The 25,874-nt window shown below is 50.6% G+C and overlaps 1 protein-coding gene across 11 annotated transcripts; it reads right to left on the reverse strand.

The window, feature by feature from the left end:
• Positions 1-4,497: 4,497 nt before the first annotated feature.
• On the reverse strand, positions 4,498-25,874 carry Slc6a12 (solute carrier family 6 member 12). 11 transcript variants are annotated; one of them, XM_038321015.1, is made up of 16 exons: positions 22,634-22,713; positions 22,489-22,510; positions 21,979-22,208; positions 18,916-19,050; positions 17,473-17,613; positions 16,637-16,724; positions 15,324-15,456; positions 13,650-13,784; positions 12,031-12,134; positions 11,606-11,730; positions 10,261-10,373; positions 9,638-9,775; positions 8,824-8,926; positions 6,672-6,772; positions 6,124-6,294; positions 4,498-5,023 (listed from the first exon to the last, which is right to left on the reverse strand). In XM_038321015.1, the coding sequence occupies exons 3-16, from the start codon at positions 22,190-22,192 to the stop codon at positions 4,880-4,882; spliced, it is 1,845 nt and encodes a 614-aa protein (XP_038176943.1). In that variant the 5' UTR covers positions 22,193-22,208; positions 22,489-22,510; positions 22,634-22,713; the 3' UTR covers positions 4,498-4,879. The 11 variants fall into 11 exon arrangements, 10 of the variants coding, with proteins under 10 accessions (XP_038176943.1, XP_038176946.1, XP_038176939.1 ...); XM_038321018.1 differs by lacking the exons at positions 22,489-22,510; positions 22,634-22,713 and adding an exon at positions 25,854-25,874; XM_038321011.1 differs by lacking the exons at positions 22,489-22,510; positions 22,634-22,713 and adding an exon at positions 25,640-25,786.

The following is a 25,874-nucleotide window of genomic DNA, read 5'->3' on the forward strand; positions in this document are numbered from 1 at the left end:
GAGAGGACTGAGGCCCCACCAGAGCCCAGAAGTCAAAGCATGCCCACGTCTTTTACTGTCCCCTTGTTCTTCCAAGGGAGGCAACCGGGCCCAGAGCTAGGCCCCTGGAAGCGAGGAGGTTAAATTATTTGGGATAGGAGGAGGGGCAGGTTCAGAACTGGTCCCAGCAGGAAAACTCCATCCTGGATTAGGCCAGAGGATACAGGCAGAGACGGGCAGGAAGGATGGAAACTCTTCCCACCCCTGCTCCTACCCACCCCACTCCAACAGGTCTCTGTGTGTGCTCTGCTCCCTAGAGAAACAGCTAGTCCTAGCAACCCAGGGCTTCCTGCTCCCACGACCTCAGGACTGAGTGACCTCAGGCCCAAAGCCAGACTCTGGGAAAACCGGGGCTAGCTGCAGAGAAGCCTGGAGACCTAGCTTTACCCTGTGTTTCAAATCGCCTAGGCATAGCTCCTTGCTCCCCTTTCCTAACAGCCTCAGCCCCTTTGTCTTCAAGACATCTGGGCTGTGCAGAACTTGCCCTCGGGGCATAGAAGACATGGGAAAGCCTTGTCCTCTTTCACAGGGATGCACAGGATCCTCGGGGCTGCTTACTCCAACTAACTAGTTTAGCCATCTTTTTTGTGGATACTGGGACACCTTGCCTCAAGAGTCAGAGAAATAACAACAGAATTGTCCAAAATAAACAGAAGAAAAGAAATAAGAAAGACAGAAGCAGAGATGAAATAGAAAATATGTACACAATAGAAAGAGTACCAGAACAGAAAGCTCATTTAATGATCAATAAACCTGACAGACCTCTAAGGCAGATCATGACTGAGCCAGTGAGTGAGTCCTGAAGGTTCCTTATAACCAAACATTACAAAGAACCTGTAAACCCATGGCTATCATGGCTGTCAAAATGCCTCACAAAAATGTTAGACCACATAAAGCCAGGCGTGACAGTGCATGCCCCCAATCCTAGCATTTCTTGGAAGGCTAAAACATAAGATTTGTGAGTTTGAGAACCTCTCAGGCTACATAGAAAGACATTTTTTCAAAAATCAAGGTTTTCCTCACACCCTAGCCATCTTGGTTGAGAGGCATTCTATACCCCAGGCAGAAAGATGGCGGCCACAAAGAAAACAAAAGGTCTCTGGAGATGATCAGTTCTGGACCCTAACTTATGAAAAGTGCCGCATGCATTCTGGGTTACATGCTGACTCTGAAGATGTTCAGAGAAGGCAAAGTACAAGGGTTCATCCTCTCCAACTGCTCAGCTTTGAGAAACTGAAACAGAATTGCCACAAGAGGTTGGCCAAAGCTATCGCTCATTGACACAGTGGCAACGATATTGACTTGGGCACTGCACACAGAAAAGACCATAGCATGTACATGCTGGCTGCCATTGATCTGGGGGCTTCTGATCTTATTAGACACATGCCAGTACAGGCTGCAGAAAGGGAAAGTAGGAGAACCTTTTCCTTAATAAAATTTGCCGGAGTTTGAAAAAAAAAAAACCTACGAAAAGAGGGAGGGAAAAGTAATTTTGAGATATGTAACAGTGACAGATCATTTCTTTTTAAATCTGTATACATACTCCCCAAACCTCTACACAATACTGGGTCAGGTGATTGTCTACCGTCTATGTACATTCAAGTAACTGAGAAGGTTGATCTCACATAAACTCCTTTAGAAAAGGCAAAACTAGTTCCAGCTTCCTCCTTTACAAGCTCAACACAACCTTAAACACAAAGGACTCCTCTCCCCACCTCTGTGAGGACAGTTTGGAGAGGAGCGTGCAGAAGCCAATCTAACCTTGTGAGCTACATACAAAAATTCTACCCAAAATATTAACAGACTGAATGTGGCATCGAGGGACCAAAAACAGCATGCCATGACCAAATTGGGTTTGTTCTGAGAAGAAGGTGGTCTAGTATTAGAAAAATCTATCTGTGGAGGGGGTGGAGACTGGGAGAAGGGGGGGGGAGGGAAACTGCAGTCAGGATGTAAAACAAATAAAAAGAAGAAAGGAAAATCTGTTAGTGTACCTCAGCACATCAAGAGAGTGAAGCAACAGTCCACGAGATGCGGAAGAGGGCTAAGTTAGCGTCAGCATCCTTCTTTGTTGATGTTTTGTTTTAGGTTTTGACTTTTGAGACATGCTCTCACCATGCAGCCCCACTGGTGTTGACCACATGGTCCTCCTGCTTCAACACCCTAATTGCTGCACCCTACACCCAGCTCAGCACTTACCATTAATTTTAAATAAAACAAACTTGGAGCCAATGAAACGTCATCACTTAATAAATCCCATCCATCAAACAGCTGCATCAACACCCTGGCTTAGTGCTGAAACGTTAAGATTTTTGTCAAAGCTGGGAAGGAGGCAAGGACTCTGCCTGCCACCACTTCTGGCTACCAGGTGGTGGAAAACGAGGGGAAGGAATAAGCAGCAGTGACTGGAAAACCATGGTGATTAGTTCCAGACAGCCCAACTCTCTGTACGAGAACCCAAAAGAGCCACGTTGAGGCTACAACAAGGCAGAGAACTCAGATCTCCTATCGGCTGGCCACCCAGTCTGTCCTGGCATCTCTTGAGTCCTCTGAGACCCTTCTCTCCACAGCAGAACAAATGCCACCTCTCCTGTCGAGGCCAGACGCAGCAGGGATAAAGCGGGGCCCCTTCGTCTACTCCCATCGATGGATTTCCTGTCAGAACAGGTTTGCCCTGGTGGACAGGCGTGTTTACAGCTCCTGTCCTCATGCTGCTGAGACGGACAGAGCAAACCTGTGACAGACCCGTGTCCGCGTCAATCCTGGCAGACTCTCTTCACAGCAATGGACACTGATCCTACAGATGGACCCGGCCATGGAGGACTCAGGCTCTGTCATCCTGTGGGTCTGTGGCAATTCTGTGCTTACCTAGCTAACCTACACACAGGTTCCTCAGACCAGATGAGAGAGCCAACCCCACTTATCATAAGAGCTGAAATGGATATGCTGGGCCAGGGGCATCAGCCCACCTCAATCCAACGTGACCTGCCAGGTGGGGCTCCTGCCAATTGTATCTGCTTCCCTCTGAGACGTGTGTCCTTCCTGACCTTTCTCCATGGGTAGTTAACGAGCTTTCCGTCCCTGTCAGATCCAATCGGCCCTTGTTACCTCATTGAGCAGCTAAATCAACAAGGAAGCCACATGGATTTGGTCACCAGGGAGCAAGACAGGTGCCAGCAGAGAGAGCGGCAGCGACGAAGGCAGCTAGTTCCTGGGAGTGAGGACTAGGGAGCAAGCCAGGGTCAGAGAGCCTGGAGGTGCCCAAGACGGTGAAGACAAAGGGGAGGCCGAGGACACAGACAGAAAGAACTCAGATGAGCCAGTCATCTTCCATGGTTTTAGGAGGGAGTGTTCACACAGACCATTTACCTCCCATGGTCTAGGTGACAGATGAGACACCCTGCCTGATTCCTAAGGCCGGGTAGGCTGATTTCTAGGCTGTATTGACAAAAAAAAAAAAAAAAAAAAAAAAAAAAAAAAAAAAAAAAAAAAAAAAAAAAAAGTACTGCTTTCGTTTGCCACCAGGGGGCAGGAAAGGCTCCATTCCATAGTAACCTTACACCGGAAGCCTGGACTCTGTATCACAGCATCCAGCTGTAGTGGCAGGGTTTCTAAGAATCCTCTCTTAGACCTCCTATTTTCTCACTAGCTGGTCCTATGAGGATTAGCAAGGCTTAGCAGCCTAGAAGACAGAAGGGGTTGCCAGGAGCCAAGGCAGCTGAAGAACCCAGAGTCCGCAAAAGTTCCTCCTCGAAAGGAGAAGGCTTACAGAGCTGGATGATGGGGGATGTTTGGAGGCTGTCTGAGTGGAAGCCACGCTGGTCTGGTCAGCCCACGGACTGTTACTCTGACCACTGGGAATTGTCTCTGAGTTATGTTTATCTATGCAGCCTTTCTTGGGGGTGGGGTCCTGGGCCCAATGTCCTGGGTGCCCTATTCCCTCTCTTCTGAAGGCCCACCATGAATTCATCCACAGCCTGCCTTCCTGGAAGCCTCAGAAGCCACAGTCTATGTGCTGTATGATTTGACAAGTGGGAAGGAATGGATGGGAAGGGACCAGAGGAAACGTGAGTAGGGGGAAGGAGGTGTGTGTGTGCGTGCGTGCGTGCGTGCGTACGTGTGTGTGTGTGTGTGTGTGTGTGTGCACGTCTGTGCATGTGTGCGTGTGTGCGTGTGTGCGTGTGTGCGTGCGTGCGTGCGTGCGTGCGTGCGTGCGTGCGTGTGTGTGTGTGTGTGTGTGTGTGTATAAGAGAGAGACAGAAAGAGAGGGGGGACAGCTCCTGCCTGCAGACCTACCACCCGGGAAGAGAAGGTTTGGAAAGCTTGGAGGAGAAGTCTGGTAGGTAGAGACTAGACAGGAACTTGACGAGGTCCGTGCCCATTCCAGAGCGCCTGCATGGAGGTGACCTTCCTCCCACAGAACAGCTGAAGTGAAGCGAGACAAGGAAGAGGCACATGTGTAGTGACAGGTGATCCATACACACTTGTTAGCTGAGGCAGGGGGGGAGGCTGGAGGCTCAGAGGGCCCAGCACCAGGGCAGTGGAGGGTCTCGGGCTCCGGCAAACTGTGTGAACCTGAAAACATCACTTCCTCTCGTTCTTAGTTTTTAATCCAAAAAGTCAGGGTTTTGAGTTCAAAGCACATGGCAAACACAGCTTCCTGGAGCCCAGACAAGGACTGAGAAGTGACAAACTGTTCCAATTGAACAGAAGAGTGGCTCCCAGCAGAGGGGTCCAGAGACCTCTGAGGTCTCAGCAAGATGGAGGCAGAGGTTATTCCCGGGAGGAGGTAGCCTTGTCCAGGTTCCTGGCTCTTCAGTCACCTGGCCTCTGGCGCACCCTACAAGTGTGTCTCCTTCTCCCAGGCAATGAGTTCTCGCTTGACTGGCAAGGGCGAGCAGTTGAGCGCAGAGGTGCCATCCTGAGGTGGGCGCCGCCCTGGCTGGGGCAGACTTGGGTCTGGGGTGATGAGTCTTTGGATGCGCTGTGGGGAAGAAAAGCAGGGCATGAAGGAGCATGAGAGAGCGCTGTGGTGAGTGGGAGGATGCTCTTTGTGAATGTGTCCCCAGGCATAAAGCCAGGTACTCGGGGCTAAGCGCAGGATGGTTCTGAGATGAAAATGGACATGAGAAGTAACTGAGAACGTGAACCCCTGGGTTCCAGTTCCGACTAGAATACCTAGGCAGCCTCAGGTAATCTGCCTAACCCTCCCATCCCTTTAGCCCCCTCACTTTCCTCGTCTATAAAATGGGGGTAGCAACACCTTATGGTACAGTTCCTGGCACAGGGCAGGTGATAAGTGCCATGACTGTCACCACGATCCCAAATATACGTTAAGTACGTTACCAGTCATCTGTTGGTTTTGGTGTGTCAACCCTTCCCTCATTTCTGGCTATGGATGCAGCTGTGATGATGGGGACTGGGAATCTTGACAACCTCACTGTGACCAGGAAGCAGTAAGCATGTCAATGTAGAGACATACTCAGGCCGCAGGTATGAGGATACGAGAAGAGGCTGGACCCCAGGGGCCTCTCTGCAGCCAAACCAAATGCCAGCTGCCCCCATCTCTGACCTTCTTGATAAGTAAGAATTCAAGAAGCTCATTTACTTAAACTACTGTAGATCAGTTCTCTATTACTGTTGGGCAGTCTGACTTTGGCAGACATAATTAATGCCTTTATGGGTCATCAGCAATGGTTTCTTCAAAGGAAGCATACCCCAAACTGCACAGGAGGCATCTGCTGTGCCCCAGTGGGGACTACGATAAGGAAAGAGGCCAGAAGCCAGGGTATGCTTGGCAGTTTTCCTAGATCCAGGATGCGTGTGTGCTCTTTTTAACACTTCTACATCTGGCTGCTTTTGGTCCTTGTTTTCCTTTAACCATTAAGTAGTTTGTTCTTCATTAGCTGACCTTAGAGATCAGCCTGACGCCTATGAACCTAGGATTGCAGAGTCCTGCTCTTCAAAGGCCTTTAAGGTCTCCATATAGCCCCGGGGCTTTCCTGCATAGGGAACTGGTGTGTGCTCGTGGCCAAAGCCTCCCTCAAGGGCCTTCTTCATTGGGTCACCTCCACAGCCACTTACCTTCTTGAAGGAACCCTGGGTCTGCAGGAGGGTGATGATGATGAAGAGCGGGACACAGGCCATGGAGGAGAAAGCCAAGAGCCATCCAATGAAGTAGCCCCAAGACGGGTACATGTAGACGTTGTTGTATTTGAGAGGTGTGTACTTGCTCAAGGAGAAGATGAAGGTGGCCTAAAAGGGAGAGGGGGAGGATGAGATGGGGGCCACCAAGGGTCCCTCACTGGCTACACCAACAGCAGAGGACAAAGGACCACCCAACAACACTGAGGGGCATCTGAGGTAGGACAGCGTCATCACTGAGCCATCGGTCACAGTTGGTGAGCACAGGGGCTAAAGAGTTCAAGGAAGACAGGGAAAGCATATCAGGAAGAAGTAGAGCTATGAGGGAGAGCTGAGGCAGAAGAGAAACTAGATGAAGGCAGATGGATGAGAGGCCCTGTAGAGAATGGAGAGCAGGGGACCAGCTCTCCTGCTCAGGCAGGAAAGAGCCCCCAGATCCCAAGTCTTCCACAGACAAGAGGGAAAATGGGCAATGGGTAAGTACTTACCAGGCAAAGGCCAGGGGTCAGAAAGAGCCAGGAGATCTTCACCAAGGGCCACGGCCGGTAGCCAATCATGTCCTCCACGTTGTCATAGAAACGGTCTGCCCCTGTGCCCGCAGAGGTGGTAGGAAGGGTGAGAACCAGAGGTGAAGACAACTTCTTAGCCTTTGGGAAAGACTCCCCACATCCCCCTGCAACCTGTCTGTGATAGAGATGGTGGCACAGTGGGTAGAGAGGCAGACCCAGCCTCCCAGCCACAGAGCAGTGACGGTGGCAGAAACTGCCACTCACAAACTGTTGCAACAACCTCTGCGGTACTGTCTAAGGATGAGTAGCGTCTGTCCTGCTCACACAGGAATACGCAAGCCAAAGAGCCAATCCCAGCAAATATCCTCACTGACCCACACGGCAGAGGGGAGAAAGGCCAGAGGAGTAGTGGGAATAGAGCTGTGTGCCGGGTTCCAGACCTGTGCGTTCCTCACGCTTGCCACAACCGAGTTGACTTGTGCTTAAAGACGCCGACTGGCTTTGCTTATGCCAACTCGCACACTAGCCCTCGTTTCAGGTGGGACCAGTCTCCTTGAATGTGAAGAACCATTCACTGGTGGCCACATCTGGGGGACTCCTCTAACCCCAGCTCCCTGCCTTCCCACCGATACTGACGCATGAACAACCTTTAAAGAACCACAGCATTGACTTTTCTAAAGGCCAAAATTCCAAGCCGAAGCTTGCCAGGAAGTGTGATATATCAGCTTCCTCCACCACCTCAATTGAGCTTGTTAGAGACTTTGAGTACGAGAGTAGCAGGAGAAAGGCAGATATCTAATGCTCAGTGTGGGAAGGTGGGAGTCAGCTCCAAGGCCAGAACACCACAGGAAGGCCAGGTTGTGACAGAGGAACCTTTTTATTCATTCTTTTTCTAAGACCCTAATATGAAGCCGGGCAGTGGTAGCTCACGTCTTTAATCCCAGCACTCAGGAGTCAGAGGTAGATGGATCTCTGTGAATTCGAGGCCAGCCTGATCTACAAGAGCTAGTTTCAGGACAGGCTCCAAAGCTACAGAGAACCTTACTGGGGGAGGGGAGGAAGACCCTGGTGTGGGAGGTCCTTCTGTCTGTGTTGCTTTTATTGGTTAGTGAATAAAGAAACTGCTCTGGCCTACAGCAAGGCAGAACTTAGCTAGGAGGGGAAAACTAAACTGAATGCTAGAAGAAAGAAGGCAGGGTTATAGAGAAGCCCCACCGGAGACAGACACCGAAACTTTACCCAGTAAGCCACAGCCTCATGGCAATACACAGATTAATGACGATGGGTTAATTTAAGATATGAATTAGCCAGAAATATGCTTAAGCTATTGGCCAAATAGTATTGCAAATAATATGGTTTCTGTGTGATTATTTTGGTTCTGAGCAGCCAGGAACAAACAAGCAGTCTCCTATAACAAGACCCTAATATGAGGTGGCTACTTATCCTCTCTGCTATGAACCTTGGGACATTGCACTGTGTCCCTGATCTGTGGCAGAGCCTGCAGGCCTGGAAAGGAGATGGTATCTCCACTTGATAGCTGTGTAAGCTTAGGCAATATAGCAGGTGTCCCCAGCCTTCTTTCCACCGCATGAGGCCAATTTGCAGACCTTGCAATGGCCTGTGACCTGCCCAGTGCAGTGCCCAGAACCCCAACTGTCAATTAGACAGTGAGACATTGAGATCTCTACTTAGTGATCTCAGTGCTGTGGGCCCAGGCCATGCATGGAAGTCAGGACGTGACAGTGACCACCTCACTGCAGGAAGGCAATGTGTAACAGCCACGATGAGGGAAACTGCTTTAAAGCCTGAGGTCTCTCCGCACAGTGTTCAGCATTTAACAAAGCCTGCGTAAGTGGCCTGGCTGTTGGAAAGGGAATGAAGGAATGGGTGTGGGGGAAGGTGTCAAGTCAAATGGCCATAAATGTCCCCTCTGACTGGGATTCCACAGATGAAGGAACCTTTTTTGTTCTTGTCTTGATTCTAAGAGAGGCATCGGTCTCTCCAGGCCGTGTGTGACATTCCTAGAAAAAGGAATCAGAGCAGCCAGACCAGATTCCCATCCTGGACAGAGCCTGCCCTCATCAGCCTTAGAACACCTTGCTCCTGCTGCATAGCCACCTGCCCCACTCACCATACACCCAGCCGATGCAGATCACCTCAAACAAGGAGAGGAAGAGCAGGCATATGCCGCTGGAGGCGTAGTAGTCAAAGAGCTGGAAGATGTACATCCCACCCTGCGGAGGAGGAGGGAGCTGAGGCCCAGGGAGGACCAACCCCTGCTCCCACAGTGAGGCGTGCTGGCCTGGCCTGCTCAGAAGAAACGTTTGGCAGCTAGCAGGAGTCTGTTCTGCCTGACTCTGCGGTCAGGAACTACCATCAGCCTTGGGACAATAATTTCTGATACTCACAAGGTGCTGGGGGTGGGGGACCTGTGGTGTATTATCTGCCCAGTACCCACTCTTGGTGGAACTGGTACCCCTCAGGCTGTTCCTTTCGGGTTGTGGCAGTCCTCTTCCATACTGAAAACCTAAGGAAGGATCTTAGCCTGAACATTTGTCAAACTCAAGAGAAAGCCTGATTGGCTGAATGGGGAGAGGGACCAGGAGCAGAAACAGCCTTCATTGGGATCACAGAGGGAAATCTGACTGGAGGCCAAGTGACCTGAGGAAAGGGAGGTGGGACATAAAGAGGAACACGCCAGGCAGTGATGTAGACAGATTCATACATTTAACGGAAGCCAAACTAGCTCCAGTTTGCTGTCACCTGACCCCGTTCAGTGTCCATTGTCTTAGGGTACTCTGTGTGTGGCACCCATCACCAACACTTAGATTCCAGTGAGTGGGACCTTCAACCTCACCATGAGGGGGCAACGGGAGTGCAAGCCGCCCCTGGGAAGAGGGAAGGAATGATTCTGAAAAGTCAGCAGTCCCGCGCTACCCTCTCACCTCAGTGACCAGAAGGAGCCCCATCAAGTAGCACACAATCGCGACAGCCAGGATCAGCAGTTCCCGCCGCCCTCTCTTCCTGAGCTGCTGGGGAAACATGTCCATGGAGGAGGTCACCAGGCACTCCATACAGACAAACTGTGGGCCAGGAGAGTAGAAGAATGAGACAGCCGTGCAGCCAGGGCACAGGTCTTGCCCAGCACTGCCCCCACGTGACCCCGCCATGCTTCTACACTGGTGTGGGGGCAGGGGCGGGGGCAAGCCAGTTAGTCCCTCAGCTACAACTTCTTATCAATGACCCAGTAGGGAAGGTTGGAACTGGGGAGAGGTTCTGCACCCCAAGGCTAGGAAGGATGGGGCTGGACCATGCGGCTGGGAATGAGCTTCTCTAGAGCCACTGGGAGAGTGCCCATGTCCAGGGGCAGGCTCAACCCTGAGAGCAAAGTGGCGAACTCCTTCAAAGCAGGGACTCTGGAGGCCTGGGACTACCCGTCAGAACCCCAAGGAAAAGACTTGAGCCTGAGTGGGGCCTCTGATTCATCTTCAGGGAGAAGGTGCATGAAGAAACGTACTACCAAGAGGAGCAGAAGCTGAAAGAGGGACCCGAGACATGGGTTCCATACCTGGCTGTCCAGCCCTAGAAACAGGAGCATGAGGAAGAAAAGGCAGGACCACAGCGGGGACAAAGGCATCATCGTCACGGCTTTGGGGAAGGCAATGAAGGCCAGACCAGGACCTGCCAGGCACACAACACAGCTGGCTGGACTTCAGATCACTTGCTACCTAAGGAGGAGCCCTCTCCTTAGCACCGTGCGACGCCAGGAGTTCCTGGGAACATCTACACATGTCTCCACATCCCTGCAAGGGTCAGTGAGTGTCTGGGAGAGTCTTGTGCTGTTAGTATCTAGGTGTATCTGAGAATTTCTGGTTGTGCATATGTGCCTGGAAACTCGTGTCTGTGGGGATCACCTGCGAGCCTTTGTGGGCCTCTGTGAAGGTTTGTGGGCCTCCGTGAGTGTCCATCTACAAGTGTCTATGAACCTTACAGGGTCTGTGAGAGCCTATGCCTGTCTCTAAGCATCTGTGTGCATCTATCAGTGTCTGTGTATGCCTCGATTTTATTTGAGAACCTATGTGGATCTGTGAGCATCCATGAGTGTGGACTTCGGTGATTTTATGTGCTTGTGTGCTCATTTATGAATGTCCAAGTTTGCACGCGTGTGTGTATGTGAATTTATACATGTGATTCTTTGTGGATGACTAAATACCCCTTTGTTTTTCTGTGAGCATCTGTGAGTGTGCACGTCCATGACCTCTGTGTGCCTCTGAGTGTGTTGATGAGTGTGTACTTCTGTGATCTGCGTGTGTCTCTGTGTGTCTGTGAGCATTCGTGAGTGTGTACGTCCATGACCTCTGTGTGCCTCTTAGTGTGTCAATGAGTGTGTACTTCTGTGATCTGCGTGTGTCTCTGTGTGTCTGTGAGCATTCGTGAGTGTGCACGTCCATGACCTTTGTGGGCCTGAGTGTCTGTGAGCGTGTACTTCTGTGATCTGTGTGTGTCTGTGAGCATCTGTGAACATCTGTATGAGTCTTGAACATTTTAGTACACACTTGTGAGCACCTATGTGTGCCTATGAGCACTTTTGGGCATCTAGAGTAGTTGTGAGCTCTGTGTACAGGCATGTGGGTGTGGCTGTTTAAGGAAAGTAAGTTCATTCTATGCTCTTCCCTGAGACAAAGCCTCATGTATGCTTGTATTCCCTTTCTCTCCCTCCCTCCTTTTCTCCCTCCCTCTCCTCCTTTTTTCTATTCCACATATCTAGAAACTATTTAAGCCACATAACCCCCATACCCCAAGTTAAAAAGGGCCCTAGCCCTAGTTTCTGACCTAAGAAAGACAGGTCTGTGTTCTCTGACTCTCCTTCCCAGAGTCCCAAGAAAACTGTGGGTATGGAGAGTGTCCCCTACCTGACTCAGCCACTTCAGAAATGGGTATTCCCTGCTCTTGAGACATGAAGCCCAGGATGGAGAAGACGACAAACCCAGCCACGAAGCTGGTAGCACTGTTCAGGAAGCAGAGGGCTATGGAGTCCCTGTGGGGATAAAAGAAGTCAGACCAAGAAGGAGAAGAAAAGAGAATGGAGAAGAAAAAAGGCAGTCCAAGAGGGAGAGATCGAAAGGCCGAAGGTAACAGAGGAAGAGAGATGAAGAAACCCAGAGGGAAAATGGGCAGCAAGGAGCGTGATATAAAGACAAACACATCAGATGTCGGGGGAAGAGGGGACCAGCAAAGGGGTGGAAGAAACTGGGCCTTGGGAAGGTGTCCACACAGGTACTGCTCAGCTCCCCAAGAGGCAGGGTTGCCCGTGCCTGCCCACCCCGGCGGCTCTCACCTGTAGCAGTTGTTATGGTACTTGTTGTAGCTGCCCAGGGCTGTCAGGCACCCCTGGCAGATGGCAAAGGAGAAGAAGATCTGGGTGCCTGCATCCATCCACACCTACACAAGGCCCAAGAAAGTGTTTGAGGCAGCGAGAGCCTAGAGCTGTGGCCGGCAGAACACAGCCCCCGCTACAGCACATCCCACCCGGCATCGCGCCTGCATCCTGCTCCCGGTAACCCACAGCCACCTTCTCACGGGCAGCGCCCATCTTCAGTTTGGCTCTGAGTACTCAGGAAGCATCAAGGGCGCGTGGGCTGCTTCTTCCCTAGGAGTGTCTACAGACCCAGGGGGACCTGGACCTGGCACAGTGGGGTCCCTGCCTTCCTTCAGTCAGTCTGTCTGCATGGCACCCTTTGAACTGTGACCTGGACCACACGCTCCCTCATCAAAATATAAAGAAATCCACCAAGACTTCTTGGCGGAAGCAAAGAACGTGCTCGGACAAGTCCTAGAGGAGGAAATGCAAATGGCCAAGGCGTCCATGAGAAAATGCCCAGCCCCACCCGTAGTGAGCAATAAAATAAACCATAACGTGATAAGTGATACTACTGGTCTACAGCACTACCAAAGACTCAAATAAATTATAACTGAGGTTGGTGTCGTAGTACTGGCTGGAGGTGCCGAGTTCAATCCCTAAAACCAGGTTAAAAAGTCAGGCACGGGGTACGCATTTATAAGCCCAGTGCAGATTCGGGAGCTCCCTGGCCAGGCAGCCTAAGTCCCAGGCTGGTGACAGGCACAGGAGTGGGTGGAGAGTAACAGCCTTCTGATGAAAAAATATTCAGAAAAACAAATTGTACCTGTCCTAACAAAGGCCAGCTCTTTCTTAGCACTGCTTCCTGTATGGACATAAAGGAACGGCTATTTCTGAAGGGCTGACATCAGGGTGTTATGAGAAATCGAAAGAGAATTTAACGTGCGTGGTACGATGAACTTCGGTCAGACACACATACCGCACCATTTCTAATGGGAGATCTGAGAGTCTGTGGCTCTGGTGTTGTGGACAATCACCCTCAGATACTGATAGACTGTGTCTATTTAAAAGTAGGCGTCACCTCAGAGTCAGAGGCCAGGGTTCAGGGTCCAGCAGAGCAGGGAGATGGTCTGTTTGCTCCACTGGGCTACCCTTAGCAACAGACGGTACTTAGCTATTAAAAGAGGCCCTCGGGATATTTTTGCTGAATAAATTATGTTTGGAGGGGATATTACACAGATGCTGAGGTGAATTTAAAGGTGAATGCATTTAAAGGTGCATTTAACAGCATGGAAAAGGCTCGTAATATAATTTAAGTCAAAAGGATCTATTTCTCTAAATAAAATTATCTCAACTGTGTTCACACACGCACACCATGGTGGTGGGGAGGTGAGAGGAAGTACAGACTAAAGTGCTAATAGTGGTGATGGGATTTCTAGAGCCTTCCGTTCATTTCTCACGGTTTTCTACGATATCTAATTCTTTTCCAGGATACAACTGTTTCTTTTAAACCAAAGGAAAATTAATAAAAGACTTTGAAAGCACAATGTAGTCTGGTGAGGACACATCTCAAGTAACAGTCCACTTGGGGTTCCCACCTGGGGGTCCTTGAGGCGGAGCAAGTCTGGCTTCAGGTAGAAGACAATGCCCTGGTAGGCTCCAGGAAGGGTGACACCCCGGATGAGAAGAATAATCAGCATCAGGTAGGGAAACGTGGCTGTGAAATAAACGACCTGAAGGGAAAGCAGACCAAAGTCACTCCCAGCATGGATACCCAAAGGCGGGGAGGAGCCGGCTGGCAAAAGGGGAGGCAGGGAGTCACCACGATCGTCCTGCCCCACCTCCACCGGTCCCCTAGCCGAGCAGCCAACACATTCATCACCAGAGCTCAGACCTCAGACTTCACACAGCCACTGGTGAGCACATGAAACATTCCACACCTCCCCTTACACATTCCAGTGGCTCTGACTCCCCAGTAGTGTGATACACACCAGCAGGGAGGGGACGAGGGGAGAGAGCAAGCCGGAAGGTGGGAGAGGAAGACGCTCCCAGGCCGCAACTTTTCAAAGACACCTTTAAGTCCAGAACCTGGCCCCCTCCATCCACCATCCTGGGTACCCTCCCCAAAACCCCTGAATGTGGTGCCCCTCCAGGAGGAAGGTGACCACACTTGTCTGGCAAGCTGAGGCCAATTCATACTGTACTTTTCCAGGTCATGGCTGGGGCAGCGCAGTGACATCCTTGAGACTCCAAAGGGACTCCATGCTACCCTGACCATCTCCTGCTATCTGGGCATCACTGTTACCAGCGTGGTTCTCATCTTCACTGTCCTTGCCTTTTATGACCACAGCCCAAGGAATGAGGAGTATTATCACCATTTAATGGTGAAATATCTCTGGGAGGCTCACATGTTTGAGCACTCGGTTCCCAACTAGCGGTACTACACTGGGAAGTTCTGGGACTGTGTGTGGGACAAGGGCCTTAACGGTGAGATGGGCATTGTTACAACCCAGCTCTGCTTCCCATCCAAACCCTCGGCTTCCTGGTCAGCATCATGTAAGGACCAGCCGCCTCTGGTTCCCGCCACCACAGGACACTCTCCACCACAACTGCATTCTCTCAAACCCCAGGCTGAAATCAACCTGTCCTCCCTTACGGCGCTTCTCAGTCCAGGCGCAAGGGCAATCAGAATATTCGGAACCTGCCAGTCTTGATTTTGAAAAGCGTGAGCCATCATTCCCAGTTCTCTGGACTGGAAATGATGCCCAGGTCTGAAATCTCACTACAGAACAAGCCCACTGGACACCCATTAACTTAAGCCCCTTCACTGACGGGCACTGACCCCCAAGATGACTCTGTTTGCCAATGGGTATGGGAACTTTTCTTTGTGCATCATTTAACTACAACAGGCAAGTCATAAGAATATGTAGCCCTGTCACACATAATGGAAAGAGATACACGGACGCACACAGGCGAAGAAGAGTGGGGGGGGGGCAACTCCCCCCACCCTCTAATTGCTAACAGCTTGGAAACGTGGGATTCTCCTGGTTTATTCTGCTCCAAATATTGCTCAGATAAGCAGGTCTTTTGAATCCTGTTGCGGGGAAAAGGTCTCCCCTTGTATTGAGTTAAACCTTCTTCCTGCAACTTTACCTGTTCTCATATGTATCTCTCTCCAACTGCTCTCTTGTTCTGCTCTCCTGAGGGGCCCTCTCAAGTGTCCCTGAGGACTCTATGACTGTAAGCACTCCTAAGGAGCCAGAGTACCTTACCTTGCCCGTGGACTTGACCCCCTTCCAGATGCAGAAGTAGCAGATGATCCAGGCGAGCAGGAGGCACAAGGCCAGCTCCCAGCGCAGGGACCCCAGGTCGTGGATGCCCGATGTAATGCCCAGAACCCGTCTCCTAAGGGATTGGGAAGAATAAGTGATGAGTTGAAAGACCAAAGGGGACAGTCGGCCTCTGTCACCAAGTCTCCTGAATCAGAGTTGACCCAGTGGATGACACTCCCTGGGTCTTCCACACCCCTGCCCTCCCCAACCTCCTCCATGGCCATGCCACGTTCCCACCTGTGGTCTAGTTAAAAGACCACATGCTGTAACCCCACACATATCTGTGTCCTTCTAACCCATCCAGGCTTCTCCGTTGCACAGAGAGAGATAAAGAAAGTGAAGGTGCTGAAATTGGGAGTGGGTGACGGAGAACAGACATGGCCATGGCACAGGAGCAGAGGGAGGTGATGGAAGCCTGCCGCCATCTAAAGATGAAGGTGGGGGGCGTGCGCACATAGAAGAGAGCTCAGAAAACCCAAAAAGGGCAGGTGGGAGGACAGGGGTAGACAGGTGAGTGCTGAGTGTGTGCAGGGTGAACCAGTGTGAGGGCACAGATAGACCATGAGAAGAAACAGGTCATGCAAGCAGTCTGCAGAGATGGAGGTACACACCGTCCTGCAGGAGGGAGAATGGGGAGCACATTTCTGTGGTGAAAACACTAATCAGTGCCAAGGTACCCACAGGATACCAGTGCGCCCAGCTTAGAAGAGATGCACACAGCTGGCTGCCAGGAGATAGTAAAGGTGATTTCCATCACCCTGTGGACAGGTGTCCAGGGATGTGTGGGTACCGCTGGAGTGTAGGGATGGCATAGGACAGCCGTGAGAATGAGCGGAGGCAAATGGGAAAATTCAAGTTTACAGACACGTGAGGGCTTGGGGGTAAGTGTGAAGGTGTAGACAGGAAATCAAGACTGAATGTGAAGGTTCCCCTTTCCCTCAATGCTATGGATCTTGGGGGGCAGAGGGTAGGTAATGCTAGAAAGCGTGCACAGAGTCTAAAGCATGTGTCAGCTTTCAAAACCTCATGGTAAGTATGAAGGTACAGATAGGCCATCAAGGCAGAATGTGAAGGTTCTCTCATCTCTAAGTGATACAGGTCTGGGATGGGTGACAGGTGATGGACTGGTGACGCTGGAAGACATGCACAGAGTCTTAAGTATGCAACACCCATGTTCAAGTTTGCACCATCCAGACATCCAGGCTCCCTGTGCTTAGGACCCCTGGCATATCGCAGCCAGGTCCAGGACTTACTCCCAGAATTCCATGACAGGTGAGGTGAAGTTCTCAGAGTGGCTCGCTGCTGTGGCCGCCGAGTGGTTCAGAAAGTCCACGCAGTGCTCTGTTGGGGACAAGGTTAGGATGACCATCAGTTAGGAACCAGATGAGTACAGATGCCCTTGCACTTACTCTCTGACCTTGCAACCAGAGCTTCCCACCATTTCTAGGCCCAAGAGTTTCCTCGGGAGCCAGGATATCACTGGGACCAGCTCCTCTTCCCTGTAGAGCCTGTGTCCGCTGCCCTTGCTCCCAGTGAGTCTGCCCACTCCTATGATTGCCCTGACATCCGCCAGAACAATACAGAGCACAGACATGCACAGCCCACATGGGAAGTTCCCGTCAACCACCTGCTCTTGGCCTGCCCATTGTCACTCTGACTTGTCACCCTACAAAGAACCTAGTCCCTGTGCTGGAATTCTCAAGGTGGGCTCTTTCCTCTCCCATTTTTCTATGATTGCTATACCCCTTTTCCCACCCATCAAGGTGAATTCTTGTTTTGTTAATTCATCCACCTCTACCATAGCCAGGTCAGACAATGTGGGGTCTTATCAACCCTTACTCAGCTTTGACAGGGTATTCGATGTGAGAAGTACCCAAGAACTTTTGCTAAATGGAGGCATGCCGTAGTTGCATAACAGTCCCATGGATTCCCCCAGGGGTCTACAGCTACACAGAAGGACCAGCCAGTAGAACTGACAGCACAACTCCCACAGCTCAGTATAGAGCCGGGTCTATGATGCCCTCTGTCACAAGCCACCATGGGCCAACCTCATGGGCAAGGCCCCATGGCAGGGCAGACACACGCATACCTGTGTTCCAGGAGTTGCTACACGTTGTCCAGGGCAGCTCCCAGGTGAAGGAGCTGAACAGGTAGAAGAGAGCCCAGGCAAGGATAATGATGTAATAGATGTTCAAGTAAGACTCAATGACCACAGATGCCATGCCAATGCCTTCGGGAGCAGAAAGAGTCAAAGCAATCAGCATAAACAGAAAAAACAAAGTCGCACGGGGTCTGCCAGTCACATGTGCTTATATATCAGCATCTTAAGGCAAGTGGTAAAATTCATTATTTTACATATCCTCCCATTCCAGCGATAACACTTCCTCCCCATTCCTTTCCCTCCCCCTCCATCTCTAGCGCTATGCCTATTTCTCCCTGTCTGCCTTTCCTAATTTTCTATTACCATCATATATTACTTGCAAGGTGAAAAGTGGCGAAGCAGGAAGGAGCAGGGCGAGCTTGGCAAGAGCAGCAGAAGCCAGTGGGGGAAGAGCCACCCTGGAGGAACTTGGTCTCCTCGGTGGAAACACACTGTGGAAATTCTCACCGCGGCCTTAGCTGCGATGCTTTACTGGGCTGGAGACCCATTAAGGGTCTTCGAAATACTACAAGAGACCAGCTTATGCCCCAGGAGGTGCATCCCCAGTGTTTGGTCGGGCAGCCTTCTCAGGAGCCAGGGAACCTAGCACTCATCAGACACACTCCATCTGGTCCCTTCTGTTCAATAACCCAGGTAGCCTGGTCCTTCGGGGACTAGCATGAGGAAAGATCTCTCTCTCCATCTTAAGTGTAAGGGACGTCTCAGAAGCAAGGGGGCTCAGGGCTCTCCATTGCAGCTCGGGGATCTGGTCAAGCCACTAACGGAGGCTGTTGAGAAACACCCCTGGTTGCTTGTGTCCGCACCACAGATCTACAGAGAAGAGCGAGCATGCCGCCCATAATAGAGGCGAGAAGAAAAGAGCACAGGAGGCCCTGATTCAAACTCTCAGCGAATGGCGCCACTTCACGTCCTTTATCTGTAGAATGAGGTCAATGAAGTGATGAGCGGCCTGGGTAATGGGACACACACAAAGTGCTCACGTGAACACTGGCACAGCCAGGCTCCACAGAGGTCGGCTGTCACCGTCAGCAGGGTTCCTGTCCTTATGCCCTCTGAAGCCTGTTAGGGTCATGACATGGAGTCAGAGACATACTTTCCCTGAGTCAGATGAAGGTTAAGGTTCAGGTTCCTGACTGCGTCTTCCAATATCCACACCTCATTTGGTACCTATAATATTTGGTACTGTTTCTCTTGACACGTCCTTCTTCCCGGTCATCTAAGCTTTGGGCCCCAAGAAGCTTATGTCACGCAGCACAGGAGAGAATAGCGTGGAGAGTGGGCCTGGGGACAGGAAAGCAAGAGCAGCCACAACAGTAGAGGCAGGGCAGGATGGTGAGTCCAAAAACTGAAAAGGGGAAGGTTGGCGCTCACCTTGGAGGAGGGGACAGATCTTTCTCCAAGCAGTAACGCTCCCCTGGCTGCTGTACTGGCCCAGTGCCACCTCCAGGAAGAACACTGGGATTCCACAGCTGAAGAAGAAGATGAAGTAGGGGACAAAGAAAGCTCCTGAAAGGGAAAAAAGGCAGAGTCTGAGCCACTTGCTGCTCAGGAACTCAGACTCCCCTCCAGCATCTCTCCTTCCTCACACACCTAAGGCCCACGGTGTCTCCCCCGCCTAGCTGCATGCTGTCAGGGATGCCCAGAGATGATCCTGATATGGGCCCCAGGTAAGGCAGGCAAAGTGCTGTGACAATGATCTTATACCCTCAAAAGATTTGTCAGTTGTATTGTTTTAATATAATCTAATTTAATAAAACACTGATTGGCCAGTAGCCAGGCAGGGAGTATAGGTGGGGAGACCAGAACAGGAGAATTCTGGGAAGAGGAAAGATGCAGTCTGTAGTTGTCACCCAGACATAGAGGAAACAAAATGAAAATGCCTGGCTGAGAAAGGTACCAAGTTACCTGGCTAACACAGAAAAGAATTATGGGATAAGATGTAGAATTTAAGAGTTAATAAGAAGCCTGAGCTACTAGGCCAACCAGTTTATGATTAATGTAGACCTCTGTGTATTTCTTTGGGACTGAACGGCTGCAGAACCTGGTGGGACAGAAACCTCTGTTAACAGGAACTAGTTGAACTAGTTACTATGTTTTACAAATCAAATCACATATTAGTTTTGAAAGAAAAGCATGTGTTCTGCTTAATTTGACAGGCTTAGTAAACTATCAAGATGGCTACATTTCAGAAATAAACAGACAAAGCCAACTTGGAAGTTCTCTTTGCTCACCAACAATTTTCAGAGGGCTTTCCTCCATTCCAGGGTCTGTTTGGTCTGCCTGCCCTGCAGCAAACCCTACAGGGACCCGTGGAGCTGCTACTGAAGCATTATCTCAGCCCAGAGGTCCCTCCTGGGAAAAGGATTCTTGTTTATCTGTGCAATAGCACTTGGTTGGCGTTTTCTGTATCGGACCCTCTTCTATACTGCAGCGCATAGAACCCTCACAAGCCCGCCTCCCACCAGGGAGATACTGTTGTCACCTTTACAAATGAGAGAGCTGGTATGAAACTGGCTCTGGCCACAGTGTGGGGAACCCTCAGCTCACTGCTTTCTCCTTTGCTTCCTGCACATCAGCACCCCCAATGTCCTCTCCTCCAATGGGCTGACCTAATCCTAGCCTGAGAACACTGACTGGCCACAGCCTCCTTGTGTATCCCCATTTGTGTACATAAGCAGCCTGACAGTGTCCACGGGGACCTTAGCCAATACGGGGATTCAGTTGGAGGTTATTTCAGACTTTCTCTCTCTCTGCTCAGATCTACCTTAGGCAATGGCCCGGCCACTGACTCTTCCCTGAACCAGAGAGCCAGAAATAAGACTTACAGAAGACTCTCTCCTGGATGAGGCATTTCTTAAGGGTGGCTAAGTTTAGTGGCTCCCTCTCTCACAACCAGAGATGAGCTTATATTAATACATTATTATCTTTCTGCTCTTTTGAAAGGCCATTTTTCTGCAGAACTGTGTTTATTAACCAATAATCAATGAATCTCTCTACATATTTTAATAAAATATGAATTTCCATCCAGCAGTGCCTGTGGTCGGGGGGAGGGGACATGAGCCCTGTTATCACAGGGAGTTAGAAGAACAATCCTAGCCTAAAGCAAAACAATGACATTTGGGTTGATCTGTGACATTATGTTCCCACATAAATCTATTCCCAGCTTGTTTAGAATAAAGAAAGAACTAACTCCTGGTCCTTCTTATCATTTTTCCTAGAACCCCCAAAAGCCAGTGACTCCAAGATGAAAGCCAAGGCACCTCATTCGGTCCCTCATTTAAAGCGAGAGAAAGAAAGGTGAGGTGGAAGCCAGTCTGCTCAGTTGTAGTCAGACCCTGGTAGCCTTGGAAGAACGTTTCCAAAAACATTTGGTTGCCAGACCCCACCATGCTCAAGACTCTTCTATGAAACAGTACATTCTAACTAAATCAGGACCCATCCACAACTTCCAACCCACTCACCTTAAGATGTACTATCAAGGGAATGATAGGAAAAGACTATATTAGTTTTGAAAGAAAAGCATGTGTTCTGCTTAATTTGACAGGCTTAGTAAACTATCAAGATGGCTACATTTCAGAAATAAACAGACAAAGCCTTCTTGGAAGCTCTCTTTGCTCACCAACAATTTTCAGAGGGCTTTCCTCCATTCTGGGGTCTGTTTGGTCTGCCTGCCCTGCAGCAAACCCTACAGGGACTCTTAGTACAGATGCAATTTTTTAAAACCATTTTTGATCCACAAGAGGGTGCCTCCATCAATGTCTAACCTGTGTCAAAGGGTTGAACACACCTGCTAGATATTCTTCAGGTAAAATATAAATAGGGTTTAGAACACTTTTCTCAACAGTGATTATCTCTAATGAGTTTCCTCTTCCTGGAACAGTTCTGATATTATAATAAGAATACACCACTTCTGCAAGAACTACCTTCCAGACCCAAGAATGAATCCCATTGGTCACAAAGGGTCCCTCCTCCGCATTCTTCACGTCTGCTCAGATGTCGCCCAGGGTCCCTCTGTCTTCTCCCTACCGTCCTCCTTGTCACTCAGCTTGTTACCATGACATCTGCAGCTTTCACCAGAATGTAGCACACAGACCAAGTTCTGGCTTGCATCTAGAACAGAGCCTTGGCTCATGAGAGGCCTGCAGTCACGGGAGTTGAATGAATGAATGAATCCCATTAGCCACTATCATCCGTCAGAGGCAATGCCGAAGCTAAGAACCCAGGCCCCGTGTTTCTGCTTGTTGACTCACCTAAGTCTCACAGAGTCCTGGATAATATATCACCCCCAGTTCAAAAAGAGGGATAATGAGGCTAGAGATGGAGCCTTCGAGACTCATGGCGGGCCCCCTTCCATTTGACCACACTTCCGGAGAAGGAGTGGCGCTGTTGGCCAGGCCCAACACTCCCCACCGCACCACCTGAACGTGAACTCACCACCTCCATTTTTGTAGCAGAGATAGGGAAACCTCCAGACATTGCCTAGCCCAATGATCTCCCCAGCCACTGACAGCACAAACTCCATCTTGTTGGTCCACTGGCCTCGATCCTTCACCTGGTCCTCGCCGTTCTGGTCCATCATCTCTCCCTCCTCAGGGACCCAAGAGGCCACAGGATACCCATCTTCATGGACTGCAACTTTCCTGTCCATACTGGATAGGGAGCCCCTGTAAGGTAAGGCAGGACTGTGAGAGGCAGATACCTGGAAAGGAGAGAAGAGGGTCGGTATGCACACACACACTGCACACCCATCTCCCCTCACCCTGGTCTCTCCAGCCCAACTTTTCCGTTGGAATATTACCTTTCTTCCCAAGCTCTTGATGGCGTTTATACCTAGAGTGATACTCTGCTCTCAGAGCTACGAGGTTGGGAAACAGATTCTAGCTTGCCAAGTCTTCGGCAGACAAAGCAATGGACGAAGCAGGTTTTCAGGGGTCAGAGACTTACCGGACACCACCCAGGGTTAGACCTGTGGATTAAAACCCCATCCCTGAGAACCTTATAGCTCAAATCCCTTTTGGTCTTTATAACCTGCCACCGTCCCCGCCGGCCCCTCTCTCCAGATCGCTAGTAAACTGCGAATAACAGCAACCTTGTCTCTGTCCTCCAGACCAGAGGGCTCAAAGGCTGCCAGGGGTGCTGGGGTTAAAGGGCAGGTGCATCGGAGGTGGCTCATGGGGCTTTCCTGAGCTATTAGGATCGATGGAGGCCTGGTAAACACGGGCGCTGGCTCGATGTGGGTTCTGATTGGGAGGGAGGGAGGAGGTGGGGCCTCTGGGCAAGGCCAGATGAGGATAGGATTGGCATCAGGGCCAGCTGCAGGCCTTCAAGGAAAGCTGTTTCTTTGTATGTCTGTCCTGAGAAAGGTTAGGGATTCTGGGGCCAGGAGGGGTCACTTGGATGGTGGTCATTTCAAGATGACCACAAGATACTGAATGCCTGGCTCGTACAAGGACAGTCAGTCTGGCAAGAGCTGCCCATTGTGGCTGTTGCCATTCCCTTCCCCCTGAAAAGTCCAGCATTCCCCAAGCTTCCATAGGCCACTGTCAGTTTTCTCTCCCCCTTGTCTGTTGTCAATTGCCAGGAGGTAAATTGCATTTGGAACCCATGGTTGTTTTCTCATCCCTCCCTCCATACAGCTGATCACACTGAGGCCCCTACTAATCCTGCTCCCAGGTATATGCCAAGGAGGCGGAGCCTAGACTGTCAGGGAAGCACTGTCCATTGGCCCTCACCTCCAGGGCCACTCGGAGAGTCAAATGACCAGGTCTACTGAGCACTCTGTACTCCTCCAGGGCTCTGAGGAAGCACAAGGGAGTCTTTTTATGAAGAAAGACTCTGTTTATTTGTTGGTCCTTTTAACCCAGGCAACAGCCCAAGCCCAGGTCCGTTAGAAAGGCGTGGGCAGGAGCCCTAGAGTTGTGGAAAATTTTGAAGGTGATTTGGAGGGTACAGGCTATCCCAGGAATGAGAAAGCAAGGCAGGTCGAGGTTCTGGAATTGGGATATACTCAGAGTTTCTTAACTGCAAGCTCTGTGTAGGAGCAGGATAAGGGGAGGCACCAGCCTCAGACACAAGGGAGGAGGAGGAGGCAGGGAGGGAGGGGCTCCAGGCTGCAGAACCAGAGTCCATGGGTGTTCAGTCCGAGGGGAGCAGCTAGTAAGGCCTGAATCCAGACAGAACTGAAACTGCTACACCCTGCGGAGTGGCCCCTGAATCATTTCCAAATGATAAATGACAAACAAATAAAGGGCTAACGAAGGAGCCGAAAACACTGCCACAGAAGCCCCAGACAGGAAACCAGGTTCACCCAGATTTGCTAATTACAGCAAGGACAGGTCAACATTTGGGTCAAGATGAGTCTAAAGGCGTACCGTTCTTAGTACCCACCATCAGACCTCATCCCGACAGGCTCTAAGTTACTAACACTATTGGACTACAGGTGAGGAAACGAGGCTCGGGACGAAGAATAGCACCTGACACAGAGCTCATGCTCAGTTAAGTGGATCCCCAAAGGCTGACCCAACTGACCAAGATAACAAGTGGCAGTACGGGGTCCTCCTCTGTGACTTCGGTAAATAACGCCTCCTCCTTAAGCCTTAAATCTAGAAGACAGAATGACCCCTTCTCAAGAGGGGCATTGGCAGAGCAGAGAGTAAAGGTGGAGAGATGTGTAAAAGACCACAGCAGGCTCTTTTCAAGCCAGGAGCTAGCTGGGCTCAGAGCAAACCCCACACACAAGCAACCCCAAGGGAGCTGGCAAAAGACAACCCTCACTCTCTCCAGTCCACTGGAAGCTATTGCAAGATGAAGATGACCTCAGGAGCTAGCGGGGAAGACCTGGTGGGGAGGGGAACAAATGAAAGAATGAATGAAGGGAACGATGGAGGAGAGCAGGGTCAGGGTAGCAAACCCAGAGCCCAGTCCAGGCCTAAGGCTGAGCTTTACCAAGGAGGAGAAGGAAAAAGAGAACCTGAAATGATGAATGGCCAAAGGCATGAACTTTCTATAGATAAGAGATTGGTGCTGGAGAGATGGCACAGCCGTTAAGATCACTGGCTGCTCTCCCAGAGGACCAGGGTTCAATTTCCAGCACCCACATGGTAGCTCACAACTGCTTATAACCTCAGTCCTAGGGGATCCCTCTTCTGGCCTTCTCAGGTACCAGACATGCATGTAATGTCCAGACATAACTGCAGACAAAACCATCCATATATATATACGTATATACATATATACATATATATATATACCAATAAAAATTCTTCAAAAGGTTTTTGAGAGGAGCATATATCATAGGTAAGAATGGAAAACTGAGGCAGAAGAACAAAAGCAAAGGCACACAAGAGGAGAGGGGCCAGAGCCACTGTGAGAGGAGGGAAAGAGGCCAAAACCACAGCACTGGACATTTAAGTTAGACTCGGGGGAAAAAATGTCCAGGAGGACGTTAGCCATAAAAACAAGCTGCACAGAGACCTCTCTTTTATTTTATTTTTATTACTTGTGAAAACACAAGGGCCAGTAAGATAGCACACACCTGAGATCTCCAGAACTTGTGGCAGAGGCAGGATGGGTAAGTCACAGGTCAGACCAGCTCTATAGTCAGAGCCAGTCTCCCAAAAACAACAGCTCCACCCCCACGGTGCCCTTCCACCTCTAGTCCTTTCGCTAGGAATGGCTCAGTGACAGCAAAGACAACCTGTTCCCCTTCGCAAGCTCTGGGACCTGCGCAGCTCTGGGTCTACACAGGCTGTCCAGACTGGGACAGGCTGGGGCAGGCTGGGAGCAGGGGTGGGACTTCAGCACACTCCAGTGCCCTTGAGCATATCCTGGGCTCTGTCTTCAAGGGACTAGAATGTGCGATTTTAACACTCTTCTTAGAACTACGCGGCAGGTTAGACAGAAGCCCTTTCTGGTTCTAGGAGGCACTTCAGAAATCCTGCCTGGCCACACACACTGCTAGGGTTTGGCTCAGGCACCTTCACTCCCAATCCCAACACAAAAGAGACTCAGCCCTGCTCCAACCCATACCCACATACCAGCACCCACCCCTGCACACCCTGGTGCCATTCCGTCACGTCCCTTTGCACACACATACCTGTGTGCATGGCCCCAAAGCCTGGCTCCTCGTAGCCCTTCACACCCCGTAGGCAGCTGGGCTCTGTAGTGGCAGCCCACATCTTCAGCCCTAGTCCCAACCCAGGTGGCTTCCCCACTTTTGAGAGGAGTCCCAGGCTTCCTGTGCTGGCCCTGGCTGATTGAGAGCAGGCACCCCCAAGCTGTGACCGTTAGTTTCAGATCCATCCACTCACCCTTCCTGCCTCTGGGAAGGA

The sequence above is a fragment of the Arvicola amphibius genome, chromosome 2 (genome assembly GCF_903992535.2).
Source record: "Arvicola amphibius chromosome 2, mArvAmp1.2, whole genome shotgun sequence".
Classification (NCBI taxonomy): domain Eukaryota; kingdom Metazoa; phylum Chordata; class Mammalia; order Rodentia; family Cricetidae; genus Arvicola; species Arvicola amphibius.